This window comes from Hemitrygon akajei, chromosome 10 (assembly GCF_048418815.1).
Source record: "Hemitrygon akajei chromosome 10, sHemAka1.3, whole genome shotgun sequence".
Classification (NCBI taxonomy): Eukaryota; Metazoa; Chordata; class Chondrichthyes; order Myliobatiformes; family Dasyatidae; genus Hemitrygon; species Hemitrygon akajei.
The window spans coordinates 26,828,596-26,855,983 of record NC_133133.1 but is presented as its reverse complement, the minus strand read 5'-3'; the positions used below and the strand labels follow the sequence as shown (position 1 = coordinate 26,855,983).

Below are 27,388 nucleotides of genomic sequence, written 5' to 3'. Positions count from 1 at the left end.
GCAGATCACTGTATGGTGAACTTCATTAAAGAGAATCTTCTTGGCTCAATAAAGGAATTCAGGAACAGATTTATGAATCCCATTCAGAATGGACAATGTGCAGATTCAACTTTAGTGGATGTAAGAGTAATGAAGAAACGTGCCCACATCTTGTATGAAATGTTGGCAGGTTGTGTGCAAGTAAGTGCTAAAGTTAATTGTTTTTATCTTAACAACCCTTATTCCAGTTTAGGTACAAATTTGCAAAGAGCTTAAGTAAATAAAAGCAGTAATTAGGCTCTTCAGTCCCTTGTGCATGCTCTGCCTTTCAATAAGATTATGGCAAACTCAATGTCATTTTCTAGCAACAACTCCAAATCTCTGATATCCTTTTTTAAAATTATTATTCTCTGTTTTGAATATATTCAGCGACAGAGGCTCCACAATAGCCTTGTGTAGAGAAACGAAGGTTCACTGCTTTTTGAAGAAAGATTTCCTCCTATCCATACTGTTTGACTGAAGCCTCAATTTGTGACTGTGACTCCTGTTCTAGACATCTCCGTTAATATTTACACCACTTTTCAAAGTTGTGAAATGGTTCTGAGTGTCAAGGTTATGACTTTACTGGATATCAAGACCTCAGATGAGTTTTGTGGACAGGCCTCTTTCTGGTACCTCAACTCAATTACGTCATTGAAGTCTTGTGCCTATCCTGTCGAGAACCTGTAAGAATTTTGAATGTTTCCAAGGAGGATGTAGTTGGTGTAATTTCTCAACCTGCTTTTCTGTGAACAATCTAATGAGCCTTTGCACTCTTATCACAGATGTATTCCAAATACATGTGGAAGATTTTTTTGTATCAAAATTAGGAAAGTAAAAATAAGTTAACATCAAGCTGTGGGGTGAAAGAATAGTTAGGACCCAGACTCTAGATAGGATGAGGCCAGGATTGAGGAAGATGTCAGGTCAGTGACCTAATGAGGACAGTAAGACAGGAAAAAAATGAAGAAAATCTACAAAATGCAAGCTGTTTAGAGAGTGAAAATACAAACAGTTGAATGTTGAAAATTGTGACATACAAGGCAGTAAGATGTCCCAGCCTTCAGGCTGATGTAATAGAGGAAAAGCTAAGCCAATACACAAACCAATCATTTCAGCAGAAGTGACTGATTCTGGTACAGGCAAAGAAAACGAGTAATTAAAGCCGGAGAATCCATTAACAAATCCAGAAGGTTACAATATCCCCAAATGACTGGTTGGCTTTAAGCTTACATTGGCACTCATATTGCTGAGGCCTCAACCAGGTGGATTAGAGTGGAATGGAGAATGAAAGTGGCAAGCAACAGAGTGCTGTACTCTGCCCCCTACAGACCAAATGCAGGTATCCAATCTGGTTTCTCTGTTGTAAAGGTTGTATAGACCACATATGTTACTTTGGATTCTGGTTCATTGGGACACTTTGGAACCAATTAAATGGCTGCCTGAATTGGTCAAAATTTCAAGAAAATACTTAAAGAAGTATATTTTTAAAAAAACAGACTACCATTTTTAACTAATTATCAGGTTATGTATTTAACTAAAATATAGAACGAATTAGAACATTATTAATACTACTATAGTACTATAAAACAGTATTGGTTCCTAATAGTTATTGATGGAGGAATTCATCCTGTGTACTTTGCCATGTTCTTTTGATTGACACCTAGTGTAGATAACAGACTGCCTTCATGCAATGCTATTGAAGATTGCATTCTCCAAATCTTCATTTTCATTGCAACGTTGCATAGGGAATTGCTATATAGAGAGTGGTTGGTGAGATCAGTAGAACAGATCACGGAGTCACGACAGCAAATAGTCCTTTCAAAATGCTGATAGGAGCTCCTCCTTGTGTTTTCTCCTGACTATCTCTTAAAAAAAAAATTCCAACACATTTGTCAAATATTACTTACATTTTATAAATAAAAGTGCTTTGTTATTACTTCCTTAACAACAGAGTCCAACATTTTTCCTTTTACTGATAACGGCCTCATTGATCTATAGTTCCTCCCCTCTTCCTCCTTTCTTCGGTAGTGTGACTACTCTGTTTATTGCTTAACATTGAAACCAGCTTTGCATGCTACTGCTTTATGTGCTCTGCCAAATCTCTCATCTAAACATCCTTTTCTCTTAATATGTTGGTCTCTTATATTCAAGAACCTCGCATAAGTGGTTTATATAACGGATTGAGTCCAGTGAGTTAATTTAAAGATTCTTGCTCTTTTTGATATCCTTTTTGGCCTTTTTTGATCATTATGTTCAGCCATGTATATATGAAACTTCTTACTCTGTTTGGCAAAGTTACTTTCTCTAGTTAAGAGGAAATGGCAAATGTATTATAGTGAAGGGGAAATGTATATAGGGGCTGCACCTTTTCCCTTCTCAAATCAGAGTATTCTAGGATTAATGATACATTAAAGTCAATGTTGTAAAACCTATTTATTTTTATTTCCACAGCGCAAAGATTATACTGCACTTACAAAATTCTTGCCTCCAAAACATGAGTATGTTCTTGCTGTGAGAATGATGCCACTTCAGTGCAAACTTTATCAGTACTACCTTGACCACTTCACAGGTGTGTGACAAAACTTTTTAAACATTTGCAATTTTGATTTTAGTAGCAAGTACCTTTTAAATTTTCATTCAGTGAACATAGAGGCATGATGTGCATAGGAACACACTCATCAACCCCCAACATCAGCATTGGATGTGATGGTGAATTAAACTAATCATCTTTTGCCTGTACAAGATCCAAATGCTTCATTTGCCTGCATATTAATGTATCTAACTAAATGCCACTATTGTGTCTGCTTCCATCACTCCCCTCCAAAAGCCTGCACCTTTCATTCTCCAGGTAAAAAAACAAGTAGTTGACATTAACAGAATAGCTGACTATGTAGCCTCTGATCACTTTTGCATGTTGCACAAATTGTTTAATAAGAGGAATCATGCCTGTAAGAAATGAATGACTGCCTTTCCCACGAAGAACAACGCAATTCAATAACTTGTGTATTTTCAGAAGTATAGCGGAATGGCGTTGTAATGTGTGGAGTGTTGGAGTTGGGTCTTCCTGCTGTCTAGACATTGTGGAGAGAGTAGTGGAATGTGACTGTAGATCCAAGTGTTTCATCAAAATCTTGGCATTTTAAAAAACCTAAAATTATAGGTGATTTTTGCATGCATCTTGGGCAGACTGGGTGTGAGTGTGGTGGCTACCCGGCAGAGTTGGTGTGAGACCCAATTAATTTTCATTGGCCTGGATCACAATTGTGATTGGTGAACTGCCAGTAAAATGTTCCCACCCTATGAGAAGCAGGCTGATTTCTGAGGCAGGATGGTGCAACTGCTTTCTAATGGCCCACAGCAGAGCTTAAATGCAGGAGTATTTAACATCTGAAATAAAAAGAATGATAGATCCTGTTGCAACATCTGTGTAGATTTCAGATTTATTCAGCTGATAAATCTGCAAACTGTCAGAAAGTTCTTTTTAAAGACTTCTTTCAAATTTACAATGGAGATAAGGATTTTAAATCATTGCTATAAATGAGCTACTTTGTGATATTTAGAGGTGTAGGCTAGTCACAGAAACAGGAGCTAGTAATAGAGGAGAGTAGAAACGAATGTGATTTAATTTCCATTTGACTTCATTTGTTGTTTTGCTCATACCCGGTTTAGGCAAGAATACTGGTGACTAGAATTGTTCATAGTGTGAATGAACGAACAGATAAAGTAGTAGGGAGACATTGGAAACACATGCACAAAATAAAGTTTGCATAGAATGGAAGAAATGGCATTCAGGCAGTTCCAATATTACAGAAATGGATAACAATTTATACTGGAGCTAGGATATGGGTACGTTTAACAGGGAAATTGGTCAAATTAAACAGTGGCACAAAATTATTTTTTCAAAATAGTGTTACAATATTCAAGAAGCAAGGAAATAAAATGAAAGTATTTAGTATTACAAAATACTTTTTCAGAATTTAGTTACTATGTAGTGTCAATATGAACAGGATAAGGTGCCTATCAGATGTTAAGTTTGAGGGTTTTGCATTGTGGTACTGACTCTGTTATCAAAATACTGCCAAGTTGGTAGATATTTATCAATAACAATTTTGTTACGGTCTGTTTGTGATAAATGGATTTTAAAACTCAATTGATTAGCCAAAAGCTTATTCTTGTGCAATCAGAGAACACTTTGAATCTGTGGCCATAATTACCTAATCAGCACAACTTGTGCAACATTTTACAAAACTCTTTGAGGACAGTAACTTCTCAGCAAGATCTACTTAGTAATCTTTAAGAACTACAATGGAGCATTCATCTTGTGGCTTTTACTTAAATGAAGTTTCTTAACTAAAGTTGCACCTCATTTTCATTCAAGTTTGCTGTGCATTTTAATAGCATACAGGGGCTTAACTAGGGTGAATTTAAACCAGATGTCTGGTTTATGCTGCGAAACAAGGTCATTTTGCCCAACTGAGTTCCTTGTATGGTGCGATTTATTGAAAACTGACTTAGCTTTGGGATTTTATATTTTTGTCATCATTCCAAATGTATTTTTGTTCTGCTGTGAAATATTTACCTTTATAAGCTATTGTATATGCCAACCTGGCCACATAATATATATAAATTTCAGTTTTCACTTGTCTGGTATGTTAGGTGAGATTACATGTACAAGTGGCCTCGGCACCTGTGGTGCTGCTCTGTGCAGTCACTGGGGACAATGAATGCACTTGGACCTTGCCTCACAGCTGCTGTAGACTTAGTGCTTGCCATACATCTGTGGGTGATGCTTAGGTAGTTCTAAATAAAAGCATATTTGTTGGCATTTTCCTGAGCTCAACCTTTCCTAATGTCCTTCCAATTCTCTAAGGATGTAACTATAAACTTTGTTAAGTTTGGACTTTTATTAATGAAGTTGGGAGGGAGTATAAAAGAATTGTAAAGGTCAGATGAGGACTTCATCTTTAAATGCTATGTGAGAATGTTTTTATTTAATAGGCTTTCAGTGTGTTTTTAAGAGTAGAAGCATGTGTCTTAATCAAATAAAAAAAGGTACCAGTGGACTTTGCTGTTAAACTTGTACTTACACAAGGTGCTGGCAGCCTTTTAGAATGGGTTTGCTATTCAACCTTTCATAAACCACCAGGGACACCTGTTGCATTTCATTCCTATCTCTGTTCATTGATTCCCTACTTTGTATTCATTTTTATGCACTGCACTCATCAAATTTGCTTTCAATTTATTTTAGGATTTGTCTCAAAAAGACATGTGATAAAGCATGCCATATTCAAATACTTTTGTGTGAACTGACTTCATCTTTCACCATCTCTTTTGTTACTAATGCTAATGTACAGATTTATTATTCATTGATTAGGTATTGAAATGTCCTTCCATCACCCTCTCTACTGTTATTTTCTCCCCAATAATTTTTTGACTATTTAATGATTAAATGTTTATCTCTGGAATAATTTCTAATCAAATAAAGCAGCAAAAAATTGCTGGAGAAGCCTTAGTAGGTCACCAGCATCTGTGGGGAAGTGTGGACAATTGTTGGCATTTTGGGTCTCCCAACCATCCTCCTCCACTCCACAGGTGATACTCGACCCACTGAGTTCTTCCAGCAGATTGTTCGTTGTAGATTCTAGCATTTGCTCTCCCTTGTGTCTCAAAATATCATAAACTACCTTCGATAGTCCTATCTTTACTATATTAGACTACCCAAAAATGATTGAGCACGATTCGAACAGCTTATAACTACAGTAAAACACCAATAATTTGGCATCTTTTCAACTTTGTTAGGCTGGACTAGCAGATATTTAGGATTGTTGAATGTTACATATATCAATACTCATACTTTGATTTCACATAACATGTTCCTCAGTTCTAAAATAATTTTTCTAGTGAACCCAGGAAGCTTAAAGGGAGTCAGTAAAATATAAGGCACTCCAGCTCCAATGGCAAACCTACCCGCGTTCCTGGTGCCCCATGCTCCAACTCCGCCTCTGGCCACATACCTGTCCTGCTGTCCAGATTTGGGGCCCTGGCTGCACTTAAATCATTGTATTTAAATAACTGTTTGTACTATCCTGGGTGGTTGGAATGCTTAATATGGTTTAGCAGAACCTTTGCAATTGTTGTCTGGTGGTAACAAATGTAAATGCCGTTCATTCATTGTGGCTGGCTGTCAGGTTTCAAGGGGTTTATGATGGGGCCACAATAGTTGTCTAACTATAGTTTTGGAACATAATGTTATATCTTTGATTCTGTATTCAGAGAATCTTAATTTTTTTAAAATATCAAAGTTCTGCTCATGCTTTGCTTTGTATTTATCCATTTTCAAATATTTTTATTTCTAGACCTAGATTTATGTCCCTCTCAGCTATTATTCATGTCTAATAAGTACCTCATTGCACTTTGTATAAATTCTCTAGTTCATTCTAAATACATTCCTGCTCATTTCTTCCTGGATGCTGCCTGGCCTGCTGAGTTTCCCCAGCATTTTGTGTGTTTGGCTTTGCATTTACTCTGCTTGCTTTGACTTAAATATCCCATCTCGGGTGCAATGCCCCGCTTAATTTGTGACATAATCATACCCTATAATTTTTTAATCACTCCACATTAAGTACTATTGAACTGTTATGAATAATAGAACATATCCATTAGGAATATGTCCTGTGAGTCTGTTGGCCATTTAATGAGATCATGACAAATATGATTCTAACATCAACTCTGCATTCCTCCACCTGACTGACCAACCCCTTGCTTATCAGGTACCTATGTACCTTTTCCCTAGACTTTCCAAAAATTCAGAGTCAGGTTTATTATCACCTGCTGTTGTCGTGAAATTTGTTACCTTAGCAGCAGCAGTTCAATGCAATACATAATATAGAAGAAGAAAAATAATAATAAAAGTATATGTATATTGAATAGATTAAAAATCATGCAAAAAAACAAATAATACATATTTAAAAAGTGAGGTAGTGTTCTGCTTCTACTGCTCTTGGGCTGTTGTGAGCCTTTACAAAAAATAAATTTTACCTCGGACTTAAGAACCGAGGAAGAACGCCGTGCACCATTTTAAGTTGGATCGCGACGCTGTCTGCCATTTTAAGTCATTGCCATTCACACTGTGTTGAGTGTTTAACTTTGTATTTGGCTTAAATTTTTCTTAGTAAGATTCACCCTGATCCCGGCCCCCCCCCCCCCCCCCCCCCGTTCCGGTCGGCTGGTGGCGCAGTCAGATCAGCACAGGACTAGAGAACGGAGGTTCCCGAGTTCGATTTAGAGACAGACCGCTCCCATACCAGGTTGATGTTGATCCAGTGACTCCCGTACCATCCGTGCCGGGTTGATGTTGAGCTTGCAACTCGACCTCGTTTTAAAAAAAAAATGCCACCTCCAGTTTAAATTCCCACGCGGAATATTGTGGAGGATCGAATACCCAAACCCAGCACTGCCCCCACTTGTCCCATTTAACCTGTCTCAGTGCGGTGCAGTTTAGCACCCAGGGAATTCGGTGTTGTGGTCCTTAGGACCCAGCGGACCTCGGGAGCCAGCACAGGTCGGGACCTGCCTCCCGCAGTGTTTCTGTTCCATTGACGGGAAGCGATCGCGATTGAAAATAAAGTGGAAATAAAGCGTTCGGAAAGAGGTGAAACACCATCGGTCATTGGAAAAGCGTTAGGCTACAGTCGGTCAACGATTGGAACAATTTTAAAGGATAACGGATAAAGTGAGAATAATGGAGCATGTGAAAGGCCCTGCCCTGATGAAAGCTACAGTTATTACTAAGCAACGCAGTGGTTTAATTATTGGAATACATATGTTTCTTAAGTGTTCTATATGCATAGAAAGGTAAAATATATACTATATACTAAGACAAACGTTTGATTAAGGGACGCTAAATAATACCAGATGTACTTGTTCCGACTTACGTACAAATCCGACTTAAAGACAGACTCAGGAACGGAACTCGTTCGTAACCCGGGGACGGCCTGTAATTCAGTTCCTTAGTAACTGACAACATCATTGGCCTTCTATGAAGCTTGCACTAGGGCTCTCGATCTCTTTGCTTCAGAGATCTGCAAGATTTGTAATACTTCTCCATTTTGGCAGGACAAATCATTTGTAATTTTTCCGCATTGCATTCTATTTGCCAATTCTTGCCTGTGAGGAATATATGGTGTGAATGACTGTGATCTATCGTTAGCTATTCTTCCCAAGCAAGCAAAAACTGGTAATCAGCATATATAATGCTGCTTTTTTTTTTAAAAAAACTTCAAAGAATCCCATAAATTTAAAGTAATGTTACAGGATCGATCACCTGAAACGTACAGAAGGACAGCTATGAAGAGGAGTGGTGGAAGTAGAAAAGAAATTCACCTGCATGTCTAAATGAAGATCATATTGTTATTGACACATAGCGATGAAAGAACAAACTTGATATGACTTTCACTATCTTGGAATGTCCAAGAGTGCCTTGTGTTAACATTTTTGGAAAGTTTAGCCACTGTTATAGAAAATATGACTTTACTTTGTCCATGGTAAATTTGTTTATTGTACAATGTATTGTATTGATGCTGGTATAACAAGTTAGACACAAGGAAATTGGAATCTAATCATTAGTAAAGTTTAGAGAATTTGCAGTGGGAATGTTCACTTTTCTCATTGTTTAATGTAGGAAAATGCAATTTGTTCATGGATGGACATTGACATAGGCTGATAAGTGTTAGGAAGGTTCTGATGTCATTCACATACATTTGGGAGCTGATGTCAGATATTTGAGTGATATCACCAAGGACAGCATGTAAATGGTTGGCAGCAATTAGATGCCTGAAGAAATGGCACGAGAACAGTTGTTTATTGCTAATTTTTGGACTAAATAATATATCAGTTTGAAATGAATACTGATGTTATCTTAAAAATTTTCCTAAGTTTTCTTGGGAATGTAAATTGAGTTGGCACTTCGTGTAAAAAAAAAAATTATTATCAATTGCATGAGCTGAATATTTAAGCACAATTACAAAGTGACTTAAAATAGATCCCATTATTGGTTAGCAAGTGAATATGTACACAAAAACATTTCTTTAGTTATTGAAATAGAAGTTAAATGGAACTAGTTTTTTGACTGTTTGGAAGTGTGAAGATATGTAAGACTTCTAAATTGCTCATTTTGTTTTCAGGTGTAGGAACTAGTACTGAAGGTGGAAGGGGTAGAGCCGGAACAAGACTCTTTCAAGATTTTCAGGTGTTGAGTAGGATATGGACCCACCCTTGGTGTCTTCAGTTGGACTACATCAGTAAAGAAAACAAGGTAGAATAAATGATTATAGTGAATTCCATTGATTATTTTTGTAATATTTTCCAGTAAATTTCAAATAGTGGTGCAGATTACGGAAATAAATTGTTTATTGCATAAATAGCCAAATATAGTCACTTATGAACCACATTTGAAAGGGTTAAAAACATTTAATAAGATTAAAACTTGTTGCAATATGTAATAGAACTTGGAATTTGTCATCTTTAGAACATTTTGAAAAATAAATCTATTTAAAACTAGTGTATTTGCTGTAATTCAAGATTGAGTGTTGGAACCTTTCATTGATGCCAGTGAGCTATGCAGCAAAGTGATTTGATCACACTGCACTGAGTTTTTTAACTTGAGTACACCAATTTCACCAAATACATTGTGATGGTGATCAGAGTAGTAACTTCATCACTGGATAATAATCCAGAGACCAGGGACTTCAAGTCCCACCAAAGCTGCTATGAAAATAAAGTACAGTTAATGATCTGAAATTTTAAATAAGAATAATTCATTATCAATTTTTAAGTTGTGAAAAATGGGAGAATGTTGGGCCTCAAATTTCAAAGTAAATTTATTATCAAAGTACATAAAATATGTCACTACCCTGAGATTCATTTTCTCGTGGACTAGAATATTTGAAGACCATTTTGCTCTAATTATGAAGGGCTTTGGTAAAACCAATCCTGAGTATTCTGTTCTATTTTAATTCTCCTGATGTAATGAAGAGCTTACTTGTGTTAATGGGAGTCCATTGAATATTCATCGGTCTTGTTTCTGGGATAGCAAGTCTGTTACATCAAAGCGAATTCATTTGGCCAAGCTTGTGAATTCCTGACTTCAGAAGAATGAGAAGTATCTTAAGGAGGCATACAAATTTATCTGAGTACTTGAGAGGATGCTTCCTCTTGTTAAAGGAGTCTAATACCTACACCACAATGTGCTGAGCATTGCCTGTAGTTAAGTATCCTGTCAAGTTACACCTGTTGACATCCCAAGTCTTTCCACCATCTGTAAAGCATCTGTGAGGGCCATGAGAATTCTATCCATTGGCATCTCGGTGTCATTGAAAGTAGCCAAAGTAACCAGCTTGATTGGCATCTTATTCACTATCTAAAACACTAATTCCTATTGTGTGGTGACTGTAGTTCGCAGCATTTACATAATGCACAGCAGGTAATCTTCTGAAGTCCCAACAAGAGAGCATGCAATACTGGATCTGCTATTAGGGAATGAGACAGGGCAGAGTTTGTGTAGGGGAACACTTTGCATCCAGTGACCACAATGCTATTAGTTTCAAAGTAAATATACAAAGAGGTAGGTCTGGTCTGCGGGTTGAGATTCTAAATTGGAGAAAGAATAATTTTGATGCTATCAGAAATGATGTGGCAAGTGTGGATTGGGACAGTCTGTTTTCAGGCAAAGCAGTACTTGGAAAGTGGGAGGCCTTCAAAAACAAAATTTGGACAGTACAAAGCTTGTATGTGCCTATCATAATAAAAGGTAAAGATAACAAGTGTAGGGACCTTGGTTTTCAAGAGATATTGAGGCTCTGCTTAAGAGAAAAAAGGCAGTGCGGGAACTAATGACGTGCTTATGGAATGCAAGAAATGCAAGAGACCACTTACAAAAGAAATTAAGAAGGCTAGCAGACAAAGTGAAGGAGAATCCTTGGGGATTCTACAGGTGTGTTAGGAGCAAAAGGATTGTTGGAGACAAAACTGATCCTCTGGAAGACCAGATAGTTGCTACCCTGAGGCAAGTCAAGGTAATAAATTCCCAGGGCCTGACAAGGTGTTCCCTCAGACCCTACAGGATGCAAGTGCAGAAATTGCAGCGGTCCTAGCAGAGATATTTAAAACATCCTTAGCAACAGGAGAGGTACCAGAGGACTGGAGGATAGCTAATGCTGTTCCGCTGTTTGAAAAAGGCTCTAAACAGAAACCAGGAAATTATAGGCAGGTGAGTCTGATATCAGTTGTGGAAAGTTATTGGTAGGTATTCTAAGGGACCGGATATTAAAGTATTTGAACAGATGTGGACTGATTAAGGATAGTCAGCATGGCTTCGTGCATGATGTCTAACCAATCTTATAGAGTTTTTCGAGGAAATATCAGGAAAGTGGCTGAAGGCAAGGCATTAGATGTTGTCTACGTGAACTTTAGTAAGGCATTTAACAAGGTCCTGCATGGACGGCTGCAAGAAGGTTCAGTCATTCGGCTTTCAGGATAAGGTAGAAAATTGGATTTAGACATTGGCTTTGTGGGAGAAGCCGGAGAGTGAAAGTACAGGATTGCCTCTCTAACTGGAGACCTGTGACTAGTGGTGTGCCACAGGGATTGGTGCTGGGTTCTTTGTTGTTTTTCATCTTTATCAATGTTCTGGGAGATAATGTGGTTAACTGGATAAGCAAATGCGGATGGCCTCAAGATTGGGGATGTAGTGGACAGTGAGTAGGGCTATCATGGCTTACAGCTAGAAAAATGGCAGATGAAATTTAATGCAGATAAGTGTGAGGTTTTGCATTTCTGTAGGACCAACCAAGGTGGGTCTTGCACAGTGAATGGTAGGGCACTGAGGAGTAGTAGAACAAAAGGATCTGGGGATACAGGTCCATAATTCATTGAGAGTAGCATCACAGGTAGATGGGGTCATAAAGAAAGCTTTTTGTACATTGGCCTTCACAGACAGTGTATCGAGTTAAGATGCACTGTTATGTTGAAGTTGTGTAAGACATTAATGAGGCTTAATTTGGAGTATTATGTGCAGTTTTGGTCATCTATCTACAAGAAAGATGTAAACAAGGCTGAGATTCAGAGTGCAGAGAAAATTTGCAAGGATGTTGCCAGGTGTGGAGGTCCTGAATTATAAGGATAGATTGAATAAGTTAAGGCTTTACTTTTTAGTACATAGCATATTGATGGGAGATTTGATAGAGGTGTACACAATTATGAAGGGTAGATTTTAGGGTAAATGCAAGCAGGCTTTTTCCACTAGGGTCGGGTGGGACTACAACCAGAGGTCATGGGTTAAGGGTGAAAATTGAAAAGTTTTAGGGGAGCATGAGAAGGTGGAATGAGCTGCCAGCACAAGTGGCCCATGCAAGCTCAATTTCAACATTTAAGAGAAGTTTGGAAGGTAGATGGATAGTTGGGATATGGAGTGCTATGGGTCCAGGTGCAGGTCATTGGCAGTAGGCAGTTTAGGTGGTTTTAGCATGGACTACATGGGCCGAAGGGCCTGTTTCTGTGCTGTATTTCTCTATGACTCTATGAACTGTATGACAGCATGTCCCAAACCTGCGAACTCAGTAATACTGACAAGAAGGACAATTGTTTCAAGTGTGTGACAGTACCATGGTCTATATCTTCCTCCAACTTGCACGCTGCTGTCCTTTTACTGATGTTGGCTCTGTATTCTGGAACTCTTTCACAGTACCATTTTCGGATGGTATCATTGCCATCATGCAATTAGCATCAGCAAAAAACCTGAACCTTGCCAGTAATGACATCATCCTGAAAAATGAATAAGTTTAAAGTTTTCTGAGATTGGTGAAGTCAAAATTAAAAGAAACAAGTTTGTAAAATTAAACTAAAGAAACTCAAGCATTTTAAATATTAAGTGTTAAAGTTGACTACACTAATCAAGTGAATCTTACATCATTTTAATTTTTTTTAAATAATCAGATTATTCACTGATGATAAACTAGGCATTCTTGCCTTTTCTCTGCATGTTTTAAATTGCACTTGTAAATATATTTAATTTTTTAGGCAAAAATAAATTTTGTAAGTAACTACTGTAGTGTTCGGAATATATTTTTTGATGGAGAAAATAGAGTGCAAATCTCTTAAAGCTTGCACAACTTTGAGTTGGACTTTAGCTGCATTTGCTGATCTGTAAATAACAGTAGCAAAAAATATCTTTGAAAAGTTTAACATGTTCATGAGTAAGAGGAAAAGAAAACAAATGGAGTAATGATCATGCAAGTAGAAAACTGAATATGAAGTGCTTGGTGAGAAAAACAAGCTCCCTTTCCTTTTCAAAGATAAGATGTAGTAAGCAATCCTGGTAATCTAACCAGATCAGAAGGAAAACATAATCTTTTCCCATGTGTCTGTTCAGAATTTGGGTGGCTGTGACACTTGGTAACAGTTAGTTTATAACAGTCAGAACCTGATCTTGTCAGATAGCTATGCCAGTATTACTTAAGTATTAGTCACTATTATTGTTCAGAAGGTAGAATCTTAACTGAGTTTGTTAGAAGAACTAATTTATTATATTGAAACTATAACTGCTGAAAATTTGGAATAACTATTAGTCATTTCAATGATTGTGGCTTTTTAGATGATCAATATCTGAACACAAAATTGACAGGTAAGATCTGGGTATCAAGTTTTGCTTTCCTTGAACTTTGGCTTCAGTATTCGGTAGATCACATCGAAATATCTTGAAGCAGCAAGATTATATGAGGGGTACTTAAGAATTACAGGCCTTTGGATAGAGCATTTTTAATTTGCCACCAAGTGTATTTGGGTTGAATGGGAAATGGGGTTCTTCAAATTCCTGCACGGAATTGTATCTTAGCAGGCCAGGCAGCATCTATGGAAAAAAGTACAGTCAATGTCTCGGGCTGAGACCCTTCAAGACCTGCTGAAGGGTCTTGGCCCAAAACGTCAACTGTGCTTTTTTCTATAGATGCTGCCTGGCCTGCTGAGTTCCTCCAGCATTTTGTATGTGTTGCTTGGATTTCCAGCATCTGCAGATTTTCTCTTGTTTGTGATTGGATTGTACCTTTGTCATTTATATTTACATTTATTCACTTATAATAATTTCTATTCTTTAAAAAAAAGTAAAATACATTTTCTGGAGTTGTTCACAGACTTTGATCACATGTCAACTTCCTGTTGAGAAATGAAAGCATCACTTTTCATTTATTTTTCTAACATTTAACTAACACAGGCAAGTCCCAATATTTGTAGCCCATCTGTAATTGCCTGTGATAAGCTGTTGTCTTTTTGGTGAAGGTACACCCACTGTGTTGTTGGGTGTGGTGTTCCAGTGTGTAGAACATTAACAAAGGAGGAGTTGTGAAATGGAGTATAAACCGTTGCTCATTGTTTCAGTAACATAGGGTATAATTTTCTAAAGTTAAAAGTGAATAATCTGTCTCTCTGTTGATTTAGGGATACTTTGATGAAGACAGTATGGATGAATTCATTGCATCAGATACAGATGAGACCTCAATGAGTCTTTCCTCTGAAGATGAGAAAAGGTTCTTTTTACTTATCTATTTTGTTATAAGGAATAGCTTGAATTATGTGTTGAAAACACAATCATATTGCACTTTCATAACATTTCAGTTCTTTATTAACCTGGTAATTTTATCCATGATGTAAAATGGTGACAGCTTGGATTATGTATATTGAAATGTTTGTTAGATAGTCTATAAAGTTTAAAGTCTGAATACTGAAAGCACTGATTTTGAAGCATTTTTGGATTGGAGGTAGAGAAGAGCAAAACTGCTTGTATAGTAGAGACCATTATTCTTCATGTGTGTAAGGTTCATGGGTCTCGAGGCATATAAAGACCTAACCAGCATGTAAACAACTATCTTGATGCCACAGTAAATTAAAACCTCTTTTTGCGGTCTTCTAGTTTTCCTGCTATTACTGTAAGTTGATCATGTATAAAATTGCTTATTTGTGGATCTTTAAACACTTGTAATGATGGAGAACAAAACTTACCAGATCTATTTTAATTTGGTCATTTTTCATAGTTTTCTTTTTTTTAGAAATGATTAATGACAATTGTATCAATTTGAGAAAGCTATGATGGTGTTGGTAGATTCTTTTCATTTTGCAAAGCAATAACAAAGTTTACATTTACTCATGTAGACTTCCATCAGTTCAGAATGCAGCCACTATCTTCGAGTTATGGATAAGATAAAAGGAAATCGATGTTCAGCATGATATTGATGTCTCTGAGTGAACACTTCTGTGGCAGCCTTTACAGCTCCTGAGGGGATCTTTTGTCGAAGAGTAGTGGCTTGCAATATTTTAACAGTATACTTCATCACTAAGTATACCTTCTAAGTAAAATGCCGCGTCTTGAAAAATGAGAGGCATTTTTGAGGTGATGAATTTCCCAAAGAAAGGCCTGTATTTTAGATAAATATTTCAGTTTTAGTTAACGTTAAAAACTAATCAAATTTGGGATTGAAGTGTGCAGATGCTATTTTTTGTAAACTGCTAAGATTCAGTTTTGTAACAGTTATGCAATAATATAGTGAGTTTAAGAGCTTAACTGTTCTATGCAGTTTTTTGATCATGTCAGCAGTATTACTGAGAAAGTACTGCAGGAGTTACATGTAAGATGTGTGTTCTAATTTTTTGTACATAAAATTTAGTAAAAAGAAGAAAAAGCGTGGAAAGAAAAATGAAAGCAGCTCTAAGGAGAGTGGCAGTGACAATGAAGTAGAGGTGATCAAGGTCTGGAATTCAAGATCACGTGGTGGAGGAGAAGGAAGTATGGAAGAGAAACCTGTAGAGTCTGCTGTAAAAGCAGATGATGGTGAGAACTTATTGGTGTTAGTTTTATACTTAACTTTTGCATAATTCACATCAATATGATATGATACTCGAACTACAATGCATGATATACTAATTTATTCTGTTTAGTTAAAAAAATTAATTTAATGTTATGATCATTCTTGATACAAATTTGGAATTAACAAGTGTTTGAGTATTCTCCTTGGTTGTAAAAATAATCTTGTTTTATTATCAGTAGCATTAGGTGTTATATAATCCAATTTGTGTGTTATATATAGTCTACCATACTGTAAATATATTCTAAGTGATGTTAATTTTGGTGCTTGCAGCAAAGCCTTCCACTGGTTCCAATCCAGGTAGTCCTTCAGCTGACTGGTACAAAGAATTCATTACAGACGCTGATGCGGAGCTAGTTCACCATTCTGGGAAAATGGCCATCTTATTTGAAATTCTATATATGTCAGAAGCAATTGGGGAAAAAGTGTAAGTTGACAGCATTTTGTTATAAGCCCACAATGTTTTATTGATTTTGAGTGCATTCTTTCTGAAAATGGTATGATTTAATGTTTATGTTTTAATTTCACTGCACTTCCCCAGCTCAAATTGTCAACTTTGCACAACTTCCAAAAATCAGGGCCAAACTGAAATGTAAATGTAGTGTAGACAGTGAAAAATAAAATACTAATTAACGAGAATAATCGCAGTGTACTTTGGTGGGAGTACTGTGTAATTTTGAAATGCATCTACTGAACTTAATGTAATCTAGAATATATGTTTGGAGGGGTTGTGAAGTTCAGCCCTATTAATAACAGTCTGGCATTTCTACTTGCACTTGTGACATTATTCATAGAAATTTCTTCAGGAATTTTCATTGCAGCAGAAGCGTGGTCTTTTACTTGTCGGGTTTGGTTGGCAATCCAAGGATTTGCCTGTAAATGCCAAAAGTATTAAAAACAAAGAATTATACCTGTGCTGCATTATTGATAAGGACCAATCATATTTTTAGAATGTGGTAATGTTTTTTAATGTCTAGTTGTATTGTTAAAAGAAAGGGAAAGATTCAGCACTTAAAGTTGAATCCACAAAAGTGATAACACCATCTTTTAAGCAGCCTGAAAATAGGTTGGAATAACAAGTAAATCTAAAGTGTGCAATCAGAACATCAGCACTAGCTGCAGCAACCCAGGTTTCATCCCTATGTCAGAGATTATCTATGTGGAGCTTGTATATTTTACCTATGACTATGTGGGTTCCCCTGGGTGTTCTGGTCTCCTTCCACATGCCAAAGACATGTAGGCTACTATAATATGCCTCTCCTTCAAGTGGAGAATGAGACAATCTGTCGAGAGGCTATGAGAGGATAGATTACAAGGAAATAAATCAATGTGGGAAAGCAGAGGGATTGGTGGGACAGATTGAATGCATTTGATCTAGTGTCATGAAGAACTATGTGGAATAATGGAACATTGCTGACTCCTTTTTAGTAACAGCTATTTCTTTGGGAGAACTAGATGTGTTATTTTGGTGCCTTGGTTGAATAATTTATAAATTAATCTAAACAAATGAGCATCAAATCACGCAGAGGGGAGAAAAAACTAGTGTTAACATTTCATGTCAGTGGCCTTTCATCAAAACTGGAAACAGGTAAATCAATGTGTTTTAAGTTGTGGGGAAGGGGAAGAGAAGAAAGGGAATGTCTGCGATAGGGTAGAAACTGAGGGGCTAAATACATGAACGTGATGGTAACAACTGAAAGAGGATGAAGAGATGGACAGATGATGAGGCAAAATTCTAGTCAGTGGGATGAGTTGACATGTTACATGGAGGCAAAATCTAAAAGGGTGATGTATACAAGACTGAGGGTGTTGTATTTGAATGTACGGCAGTATATGGAATAAGGTAGGTGATCTTGTGACGCACTTAGAGATCGGGAGGTATGACGTGGGTATCACTGAGTTATGCTAAAAGTGGATCATAGTGGTGGATCTTCTTTGTGGTGGCGTGTTGGGGAGGAAGCATTAAGAAGAGGGACGCCTCATGTCTTAATAAGCTGGTAAGGAAGGCGGGCTCTGTCGTGGGCAAAGTACTGGAGAGTTTAACATCGGTAGCTGAGCGAAGGGCGCTGAGTAGGCTACGGTCAATTATGGAAAACTCTGAACATCCTCTACATAGCACCATCCAGAGACAGAGAAGCAGTTTCAGCGACAGGTTACTATCGATGCAATGCTCCTCAGACAGGATGAAGAGGTCAATACTCCCCAATGCCATTAGGCTTTACAATTCAACCGCCAGGACTTAAGGACTTTTTAAAAGCTATTATTAATGCTTTTTGAGATAGTGATTTAGATGCATATCATATTTTTTTACTGAGTTAAGTATTGTATGTAATTAGTTTTGCTACAACAAGTGTATGGGACATTGGAAAAAAAGTTGAATTTCCCCATGGGGATGAATAAAGTATCTATCTATCTATCTATCTAGTTAGGAGCTAAACATGCAAGAATATACCTTGTATCAAAAGGACAAGCAGGTAGGAAGGCTCTTTTGGTTTAAAAAAAAAATCCTTAGAGGTGACATAGGATCGGAAGATCTGGAATCCTTGTGGAGAGAGTTAAGACACTGCAAAGGTAAAAAGACGGTTGGGAATTATATACAAGCCTCCGAACAATAGCAAAGATGTGCAATATAAATTACAACAGGAGATTTTTTTTTTTTAAAGACATATAAAGAGGACAATGTTATGATAGTCCTGGGGGGATGTCAATATGCAGGTAGATTGGGAAAATCAGGTTGGTGCTCAATCCCAAGAGAGGGAATTTATAGAATGCCTATGAGATGGCTTTTTAGAGCAGCTTGTGATTGAGCCCATGAGGGCCAAAACAATTCTAGATTGGGTGTATGTGTAATGGACCATGTTTGGTTTAAGCAGCTTAAGGTAAAAGAACCCTTAGGAAACAGTAATTTATAGTACAATGGAATTCACCCTGCAGTTTGAGGGGGAGAAGATAGTCAGTTGATTGGAAAAGGGACACTAGCAGGGATGACAGCAGAACAGCCATGGCTGGGGCTTCTGGGGGCAAGTTGGAAGATGCAGGATAGATCCATCCCAAAGACATAGTATTCTAAAGGGACGATGAGGCAACTATGGCTGACAAGGTGAGGACATATAATATAGTTTGTGGGAAGTCAGAAGGTTGTGAAGCTTTTAAAACAAGCAGAAGGCAACTAAAAAAGCTACAAGGAGAGAAAAGATGAAATTTGAAGCTAGGCTAGCCAATAGTAATAAAGTGGATACCAAAAGATTTTTCAAATATATATATAAAGAGTAAAAGAGAGGCAAAAGTGGGTATCAGATTACTGGAAAATGCTGGAGAGGTAATGGGGGGGGCAAAGAAATGGCAGATGAACTTAAGTATTTTGTGTCAGTCTTCACTGTGGAAGATACTAGCAGAATGCCAAAAATGTGAGATTGTCAGGGAGCAGAAGTGATTGTAGTTGCTGTTACTAAGGAAAAAGTGCTTGAGAAGTTGAAAGATCTGAGGATAGATAGTCACCTGGACCAGATAGACTACACCCCATGGTTCTGAAAGAGGTTACTGAAGATATTGTGGAGGCTTTAGTAATGATTCTGGAATGTTTCTCGAGGACTGGAGAATTGAAAGTGTTACTACACTATAAGAAGGGAAGGAGGCAAAAGAAAGGAAATTATATGCCAGTTAGCATGACTTCAGTGGTTGGAGAGATGTTGGAGTCCATTATTAAGGATGAACTTATGGGGAAATTAGAAGCGCATGATAAAACAGGCCAAAGACAGTCACTCTAAGGGGGGGGGGCTCTCTTTGAGGAAATAACAAGGCAGGATAGACAAAAGAAAGTCAGTGGATGTTGTTTACTTGGATTTTAGACGGCTTTTGGCAAAGTGCTTCACAGGCTGCTTAACAAGATAAGAGCCCAGGGTATTACAGCAAAGATACTAGCATGGATAGAAGATTGACTGGTAGGAGGCAAAGAAGGGGAATAAAGAAGGCCTTTTTTCTGGGGAGCTGCCAGTGGCTAGTGGTGGTCGGTTTTGGGAGGGCTTCTTTTCACGTTATATTTCAATGATTTAGATGATGGAATTTACGACTTTGTGGCCAAGTTTGCAGATGATATTAAGATAGGTGGAGGGGCAGGTAGTGTTGAGGAAGGAGGGTGTCTGGAAAAGGGATCAGACAGATTTTGAGAACGGACAAAGAAGTAGCAGATGCAATATGGTGTAGGAAAATGTATGATCATGCACTTTGATTGAAGAAATAACGGCATAAATTATTTTCTAAAATGGGGAGAAAATTCAAAAGTGAGAGGTGCAAAGGAACCTACAAGTTAACTTGTAGGGAATCCTGCACAAGGATAACTTGTAGGTTTTGTCGATAATAAGGAAGGCAAATGCAATGTTAACATTCATTTCAAGAGGTCTAGAATACAAGAGCAAGGATGTGATGCTGAGGCTTTATAAGCAATTGGTTGGACTGCGCTTGGAGTATTGTGAGCAGTTTTGGACCCCTTATCTAAGAAAAGGTGTGTTGGCATTGGAGAGGGTTTGGAGGAGGTTCAAGAATGATTTCAGGAATGAAGCAGTTAATATATGAGGAACATTTGATGTCTCTGGGCTGTGCTCGTTGGAGTTCAGATGAATGAAAGGCCAAGAGAGAGCAGATATGGAGAGAATGTTTCCTGTAGTGGGTGAGTCACCAGAGGGCACAGCTTCAGAATAGAGGAACGTTCATTTAGAACAGATGAGGTGGAATTTATTTCATCAGAGAGTAGTGAATCTGTGGAATTCATTGCCACAGATGGTTGTGGAGGCCAAGTCATGGAGTATATTTAAAGCAGAGGTTGAAAGGTTCTTGATTAGTAAGGCTTCAAAGGTTACAGAAAGAAGGCAAGAGAATGGGGTTAAGAGGAATAATAAATCAGCTATGATTGAATGGCAGAGCAGGCTGGATGGGCCAAATGGCATAATTCTGTTCTTATGGTCTTCATTTGCTTTTGCAGTATTGGGGAATATTTAGTTGAGTATATATTTTACAGTAAACTAAATAGTGATGTAGAAAGATATTAATCTTTAATATTACTCATAAATAATACCAAATATTCTGTGACTTCTTCCCATTCCCTGATGAATTCACTATCCTTGAAATTAAACATATTAACCACCGAAAAGGGGAATTTTAAAAAACTGGTTAATTGATTAAAGAGAGCAATATTTTTCTTTTCAGACTTGTCTTCAGTCAGTCACTGATTTCACTGGATTTAATAGAAGATTTTCTGGAGATGGCAAATAGAGAAAAAACAGATGGCAAATCTGATATTTATAAAGGTAATTTTAAATTTGCTTATTGTGCATGTAATTCTCTAAGAAAGCTTGTGACTGATCTCTACATTACAGAAGGTATCAGCCAGTTGTGGATGCTAGCAAAGATTATTTTAAATTAGTTTCAGATTATTGCAATTTTTGTTTACGAATTTTGTTTATACATCCATAAACAAAAATTGCAATAATTTGAAACTACTTTAAAATCGTCTTAGCTAACATTCACAACTGGCTGGTACGCCTTTATATTGCATTGAAATTAACCTTGTTGGTGCTCTAATATTTTACTTAGTGAACATTTTGATTTGTGTTTATCTCTAATTGCTGTTTAGTCTACATGTATTTAAATACTTTGTAAATACTGACTTGAGAGTCTTTACCAACTTGGAAGAGGATGAAGTATTAAATCCACAATTAGTATATCTTCAAATAATATGGACATTAACAATACAGTATGACCACAGTAACTTCTAAACTGTTTGTAGTTAATGGTAAAACTTAATGGGTAATATCATTTTAATATTCAGTATCCCTTCCAGTACTCTTCCCCCTACCACTACACCCACCCCATCTCAATTTTCCTTAAACAGCACGTATTACCACAGTGGAATTTCAAAGTTGATATTTACCATGCCCTTCACTGCCTAGTAGAGTGGGCCTAGAGACTCATATCCATTCTAAAGTTGCCATTCTTCAGGATCAGGGTAAATGATTGCAATCAATGCCACATGTTGATCATAAGTACAGTATATCATGGCTTTTTTTGCTTACCATCCCCTGATGATCCTTTGAGTAATTTTCTGTAACAATCTGACCTTCCTCCTTAAGATATCACTCTTATTAGTAGTTTTTAACTTTATTGAGGGATCTCTTTCTTATTGACAAAAACATTTTGGTCTTATGAATTGAACTCTAAATCCCAGTCTCCAAAAAGGACTTCCAAAATACAACAAGGAGGGATTTGTTTTCTTAAACATTTCACTGAAATTGTCCAAAATGGAAGCCTTTCTTTGTGTTCCTCATTGGTGTTTCTTGAAGGAAGTGTAAACTTGAAAACTAAGCCTGATCCCATTGATCTGTTCTCATCCTTGTAGTATGTTTGCATGTTCCCTCACTTTAGAAAGTTGCAGTGTCATCCAATAGTCCAAAAAAATTGCAGTCCAGCACCACCTAAATATACTAAGTTAACAGAATTTTACTGTATCTAGCAGGCGTCCGCATGGTAATCTGATCTGAAAAATGAAAGCCCCAAGGATCCAGGGGAGAGAGGCATTGATTAGTGATGTGAAGAAAAATGTATAGTTTAAGCAATTTGGTGGTGTTCCTCTGAATTATTGTCCTAAATGTTGGTTAAGTGCTGAAATCATTAGAAAAATATGCAATAGTGAAAAGGATTTGTGCTTGATGGGAAAAAGTATCTACAGGAAGGTATTTGATGGACAGGCTGGATGGGTGGAATTGCAGTAAGTGGAACTCAGTGCAAAGAAGCATTACATAATCCTTTTGGGGTGGTGTGACAAAAAGGAAGAAGGATGTGTAAATTGGATGCTGAGAAGTGAAAAGGGACTTCGGAGGGCATCTGTGCATATCCATGAAGCTATCAGAGTAGTTAAGTTGGTGAAGGTGTGCAAGGTAATTGATTGAGTTAGCTTGTTCGAGGGAGGTGGTACTGGTGTCAGGTGTTTATGATAGAGCTGTATGGAACAGTAGTTATGTTGTACCTGGTCAATTTTTATGCATTTCTGATCATCACATTATACTGCTGTGTACATACATCTACTGATTCCTCTGGACACATCTTCCGTGATATTCCTGGAATCATTGGGTGTTTTGAGTCTTTCAACATCATACACCCTCCTCCAGGTGACCCAGCCGGGGCTGATCAGACCCCAGCTTGTGTCCAGATGGCTAGCTACTTATGACTCCGTGGCTCCCCTCTCTTGAGCCTGAGCCATCTTGAAGCCCTCTCTGCTGTATGGGTGTTACTGCGGATGGCTCTCCTCTTCCTCTCTCCCTCGATGCCCAAATTGCTGTAGGCTCTGGCTAAAGAACAGGCTGCAAATCCCCTCCATCCAGCCTCCACTGGGAGGCACCACGCTCTCCATCCAACCTGCTGGCAATTGCTGACCGATCCTGCATACTTGGAGGGCTTCCTTTCAAAGGTATTTGACACTAAGGAGCTGTTTGAACTGATGGAGAGAGATAAAAATTTTAGCCCTAGCGAATTTTGGTTGGAGAATGATATTGCAGATGGGGATTGGTTGTTAGAGAGAAAGAGACGGTGGCTGGAGAGAGGTGAATTTTATTGAGATAGATAAAATTGAGGTCTAAATGAAATGAATAAGACAGATCTATTCATTTACCAAAGTGGTGTATAACTGCTGATTATTAGATTTAAGTTTAGGAAACTTGATTTACTCAAAGAGGACTGGGGAGGCCTGGATCCTGCTTTTGTAATTTGGCTAAATTGAAAAATCCTTGTTACCATTTTAAGAAGCAAAAATATCTGGTTTAGCTTTTATTAGAATTCTACTAGAATAGAGAAGTTGGATAGTGAATGGCTTTCTTTGCTTATCTGGTATTTGGCCTTTAAGGAAATAGGAAATGAGTAAAGGACCAAGTACGTCTTACTACATTTACAAAAACCTTTGATGAGACCACACCTGGAGTGTTGTGTGAGTTGTATCTTTACCCAAGTACTTTCTGGCCATAAAGGAAGTGCGGCAAAGGTTCACCAGACTGATGAGGACTGCAGTATAAGCGGAGATTAAGTCATCTAGATTTTTATTCACTAGAGCTTAAAAGAATGAGAGGGGATTTAACTGAATCTTACAAAATTTTGATATGGCTAGACAGGCTGAATGTGGGAAGGATGTTTCCCCTGGCTGGGATGTCTAGAATGAGGGGTCAAGTCTCCGGTTACAGAGCAAAAGATGTAGGACAAAAATGAGGGGGGGGAAAAATCTTTCACACACAATGATGAACCTGTAGTATTTGCTACTACAGAGCTGTCAATGCCATGTGCTAAATCATTTTAATCGTAATCAGTTTTACTCTCTCTGACGTACATCATGAAGTTTGTTGTTTTGTGGTAATACATTAGCAAATTGCTACAAATTACAATAAGAAATGTATAAAAATTAGTGCAAAAAACAGAGCAAAATAGTGAGGTAGTGTTTATGAACTCTTCAAAAATCTGATGGCAGAATGGAAAAAGATGCTCCTAAACCTTGAGTGTGCATCCTCAGGCTCCCGTACTTCCTCTAATAATCCTTGAGAAGAGGACATGTCCGGATGATGAGGATCTTTAATGAGGGATGCCGCTGATTTGAGGCACTGCCTTTTGAAGGTATCTTCAGTGATAGGGAGGCTAGTGCTTATTATGATGGAACTGACTTTATCTAAAGCCTCTGTAGCCGTCTTTGATCCTGTGTATTGGAGCCTCCATACCAGTCAGTGATGCAACCAGTTGGAATACTGTCTATGGTACATCTGTAGAAATTTGCTAAAGACTTTGACACATCAAATCTCCTCAAATTCCAAGTGAAATACAGCTGCTGGTGTGCCCTCTTCATAACTGTACTATGTTGGGCCATGACAATAATTGTATTGTATTATTGTATAATTGTATTATTGTCTGGGATGATGATGCCAAAGTAGTGGTTAAATAAATTTCTAGATGAAAAAATGCATTAAGTGATACGGGAAGAGAGTGAAAATGCAATATTACTGATGAGCATTCATTTACATTCACATTTGCAGGGCAGTGTCAAAGAGCTGAATGGCCCAATCCTGTCTTTTTATATAACATGGATTTGATGGGTTGAGTGGCCTCATACTGTAACTATAATTTGAAGCATTTTCACTGGGGTTAACGTTAATTTGTTCAATGTGTTGATTAATTAACCAGTGCTTATAGTGATAAACAGTACTTTGCTATACATCTGGCAATAGGTTGTTTTGCTTCACAACATAATTAATCTACAGCTGTTCTGTATTTCAGACATTAGAAGCTTGATTCCTGGCAGTATTACTTTGGGGATGTAATTTGTCTGGGATAGATTGTTCTTAGTCATTAATACCATGCACATGTGGGTGAAATTATAGGGTTAATATTGTAACATAGCAGGTTAAATATATTTTTCTTTTAAATTTGATTTTTATGCAGAGGTAAAGATAAGAGGATAATTTGCTAAATTTGAAAAATTAGGCTGTATTTTCTGATTTAAATTATCAATTGAAGAGTGGAACATTTAAAGCTACACTGATTAAAGACACCAATTTACAAAGCCATATTAGAAATAGTATTATGGTTCCAATGGAAGTCTGATTGTGAAGTATAAAACATTAAGACTAAAGCCTTATTTTCACTGGCTGTCCCTAAGGCTGTCAATATAAATGGTAAATGTTTTGTTTGTCCTGACCTAATGTTGCAACTTGTGTACATTATTTTGTGCTGTATCAGTAACAGCAGAGAAGTAAATCTCTGCATATTAAGAGCTGGAAGTACAAATCCTGATTTATTTACAGATTTTTCGCTTTTTAAAAAAGTAGCATGATTCTGAAGGCAAAATATTTAAAGAAAATTTTGGTTACAGCAGAAATTGTTGCTGCATCTGAATGTTTTTTATGGGTTATTTTAAAATGGCAGGTTCTATTAGCGTTATTTCAATTTTACAGAAAACAAATTGAGTCCTGCAGGTTTCACTATAAGGAAGAGTCTGAAACTGAGCATTTCATCAACTAAAGCACAGCAATAGCCCATTCTGTTACTGATTTGTTACTCTACAAGTTCTTAAAACATATTATTGTGCATGTTTAGAAATAATGCAGGGTGTTGGACTAAGCATGAATAGACTCCACTGAGGGGCAACAAAGCTGAGAAATGAAATGATATCGTTGGACTTGAGAGTAATGCTTCTATAATGTATAAGTTGGGATGAATTTAGTGAATGGAAAGAGGCATTTACAGTCAACATTAATTTTAAAGAACTGAAAATTTTACTTAGTTTGCTTGAGGAGACCTGTATAAAGGAATTACCCAAGTATGGGTTTTTACAAAATATTTAGTGAAGTTAGGAAAATGAAGGCACCTGTATTGAAGTAAGCATAGATGGCTAAGTAAATGAGGGCATTTGCATTGGCTAAATAGAGTGGAGGTAAATGCACATTGATTCAGATGAATGGGCAGAAAGGTACTTTCATAAACATGAGAAATTCTGCAGAAGGTGGAAATCCAAAGCAACACACACAAAGTGTTGGAGGAACTCAGCAGGTCAGGCAATATCTGTGGAAATGAATTGTCAGCATTTCTGGCCAAGACCCTTCTTTGGGACTTCAGGAAAGGTAGTTTACTGTTGAAGATTATATAGTAGTACATCTTGAAAGGAAATAGTTAAAGAAGTATATGCTATGAATGCCAAAATGCAGGGATGCTTGCTTTTCATTGCTGGGTGGAGGCAAACTGTGGAAGGTGGGATTGAAGAAAACTGGTCTCCTTCAGTACCCTGGGCTCTTTGATCTCTGTTCATTTTAGTTTCTTAGTTTCGTTTTGGCCTTTTATTTTCTCTGCAGGTTACAATATAAATTAAAATATAAGCCTTTGTTTTAAAGTCAAACTACAATTTTACAAAGTATTAAGTTGACTTCTTGGTGGCCACTTGTAGATGAATGTACTAGAACAGTTGTGTTTCTATAGATGCAGCTAATTATGAAACAAATGGTTAAGTACTACCAAAATTCAACTGGATAATCTGTTTCGATACTGACCATGACCTTCAGAGTACAGCTGAAAACTAAGATCAGTATCAGAATCAGAGTTAATATCACCGGCATATGTCGTCAAATTTGTTAACTTTACGGCAGCAGTACAATGAAATACATGATAAATATAGAGAGAGAAAAAAACTGAGTTACATTAAGTGTGTGTGTGTGTGTGTGTGTGTATATATATATATACACACAATCTATTAAATAGTTAAGTTAAAATAAGTAGTGCAGAATAGCCAAAATAAAAAAAGTAGTGAGGTAGTGTTCATGGGTTCACTGTTTAGAAATTGGATGGCAGAGGGGAAGAAGCTGTTCCTGGATCACTGAATGTGTGCCTTCTGGCTTCTGTACCTCCATCCCAATAGTAACAGTTTGAAGAGGGCATGTCCTGGG

The 27,388-nt window shown here is 37.3% G+C and overlaps 1 protein-coding gene across 7 annotated transcripts in view; it reads left to right on the top strand.

Annotated features, from left to right (window-relative positions):
* Nucleotides 1-27,388, top strand: part of atrx (ATRX chromatin remodeler) — a 196,316-nt gene that overhangs the window by 130,932 nt on the left and 37,996 nt on the right. For all 7 annotated transcript variants that reach the window (XM_073057943.1, XM_073057939.1, XM_073057942.1 and 4 more), the window contains 7 exons: nt 5-180; nt 2,473-2,590; nt 9,204-9,334; nt 14,509-14,597; nt 15,732-15,895; nt 16,203-16,356; nt 21,132-21,232. In XM_073057943.1, the coding sequence (XP_072914044.1) occupies nt 5-180; nt 2,473-2,590; nt 9,204-9,334; nt 14,509-14,597; nt 15,732-15,895; nt 16,203-16,356; nt 21,132-21,232 (933 nt within the window). The remainder of the gene's footprint in view (nt 1-4; nt 181-2,472; nt 2,591-9,203; nt 9,335-14,508; nt 14,598-15,731; nt 15,896-16,202; nt 16,357-21,131; nt 21,233-27,388) is intronic.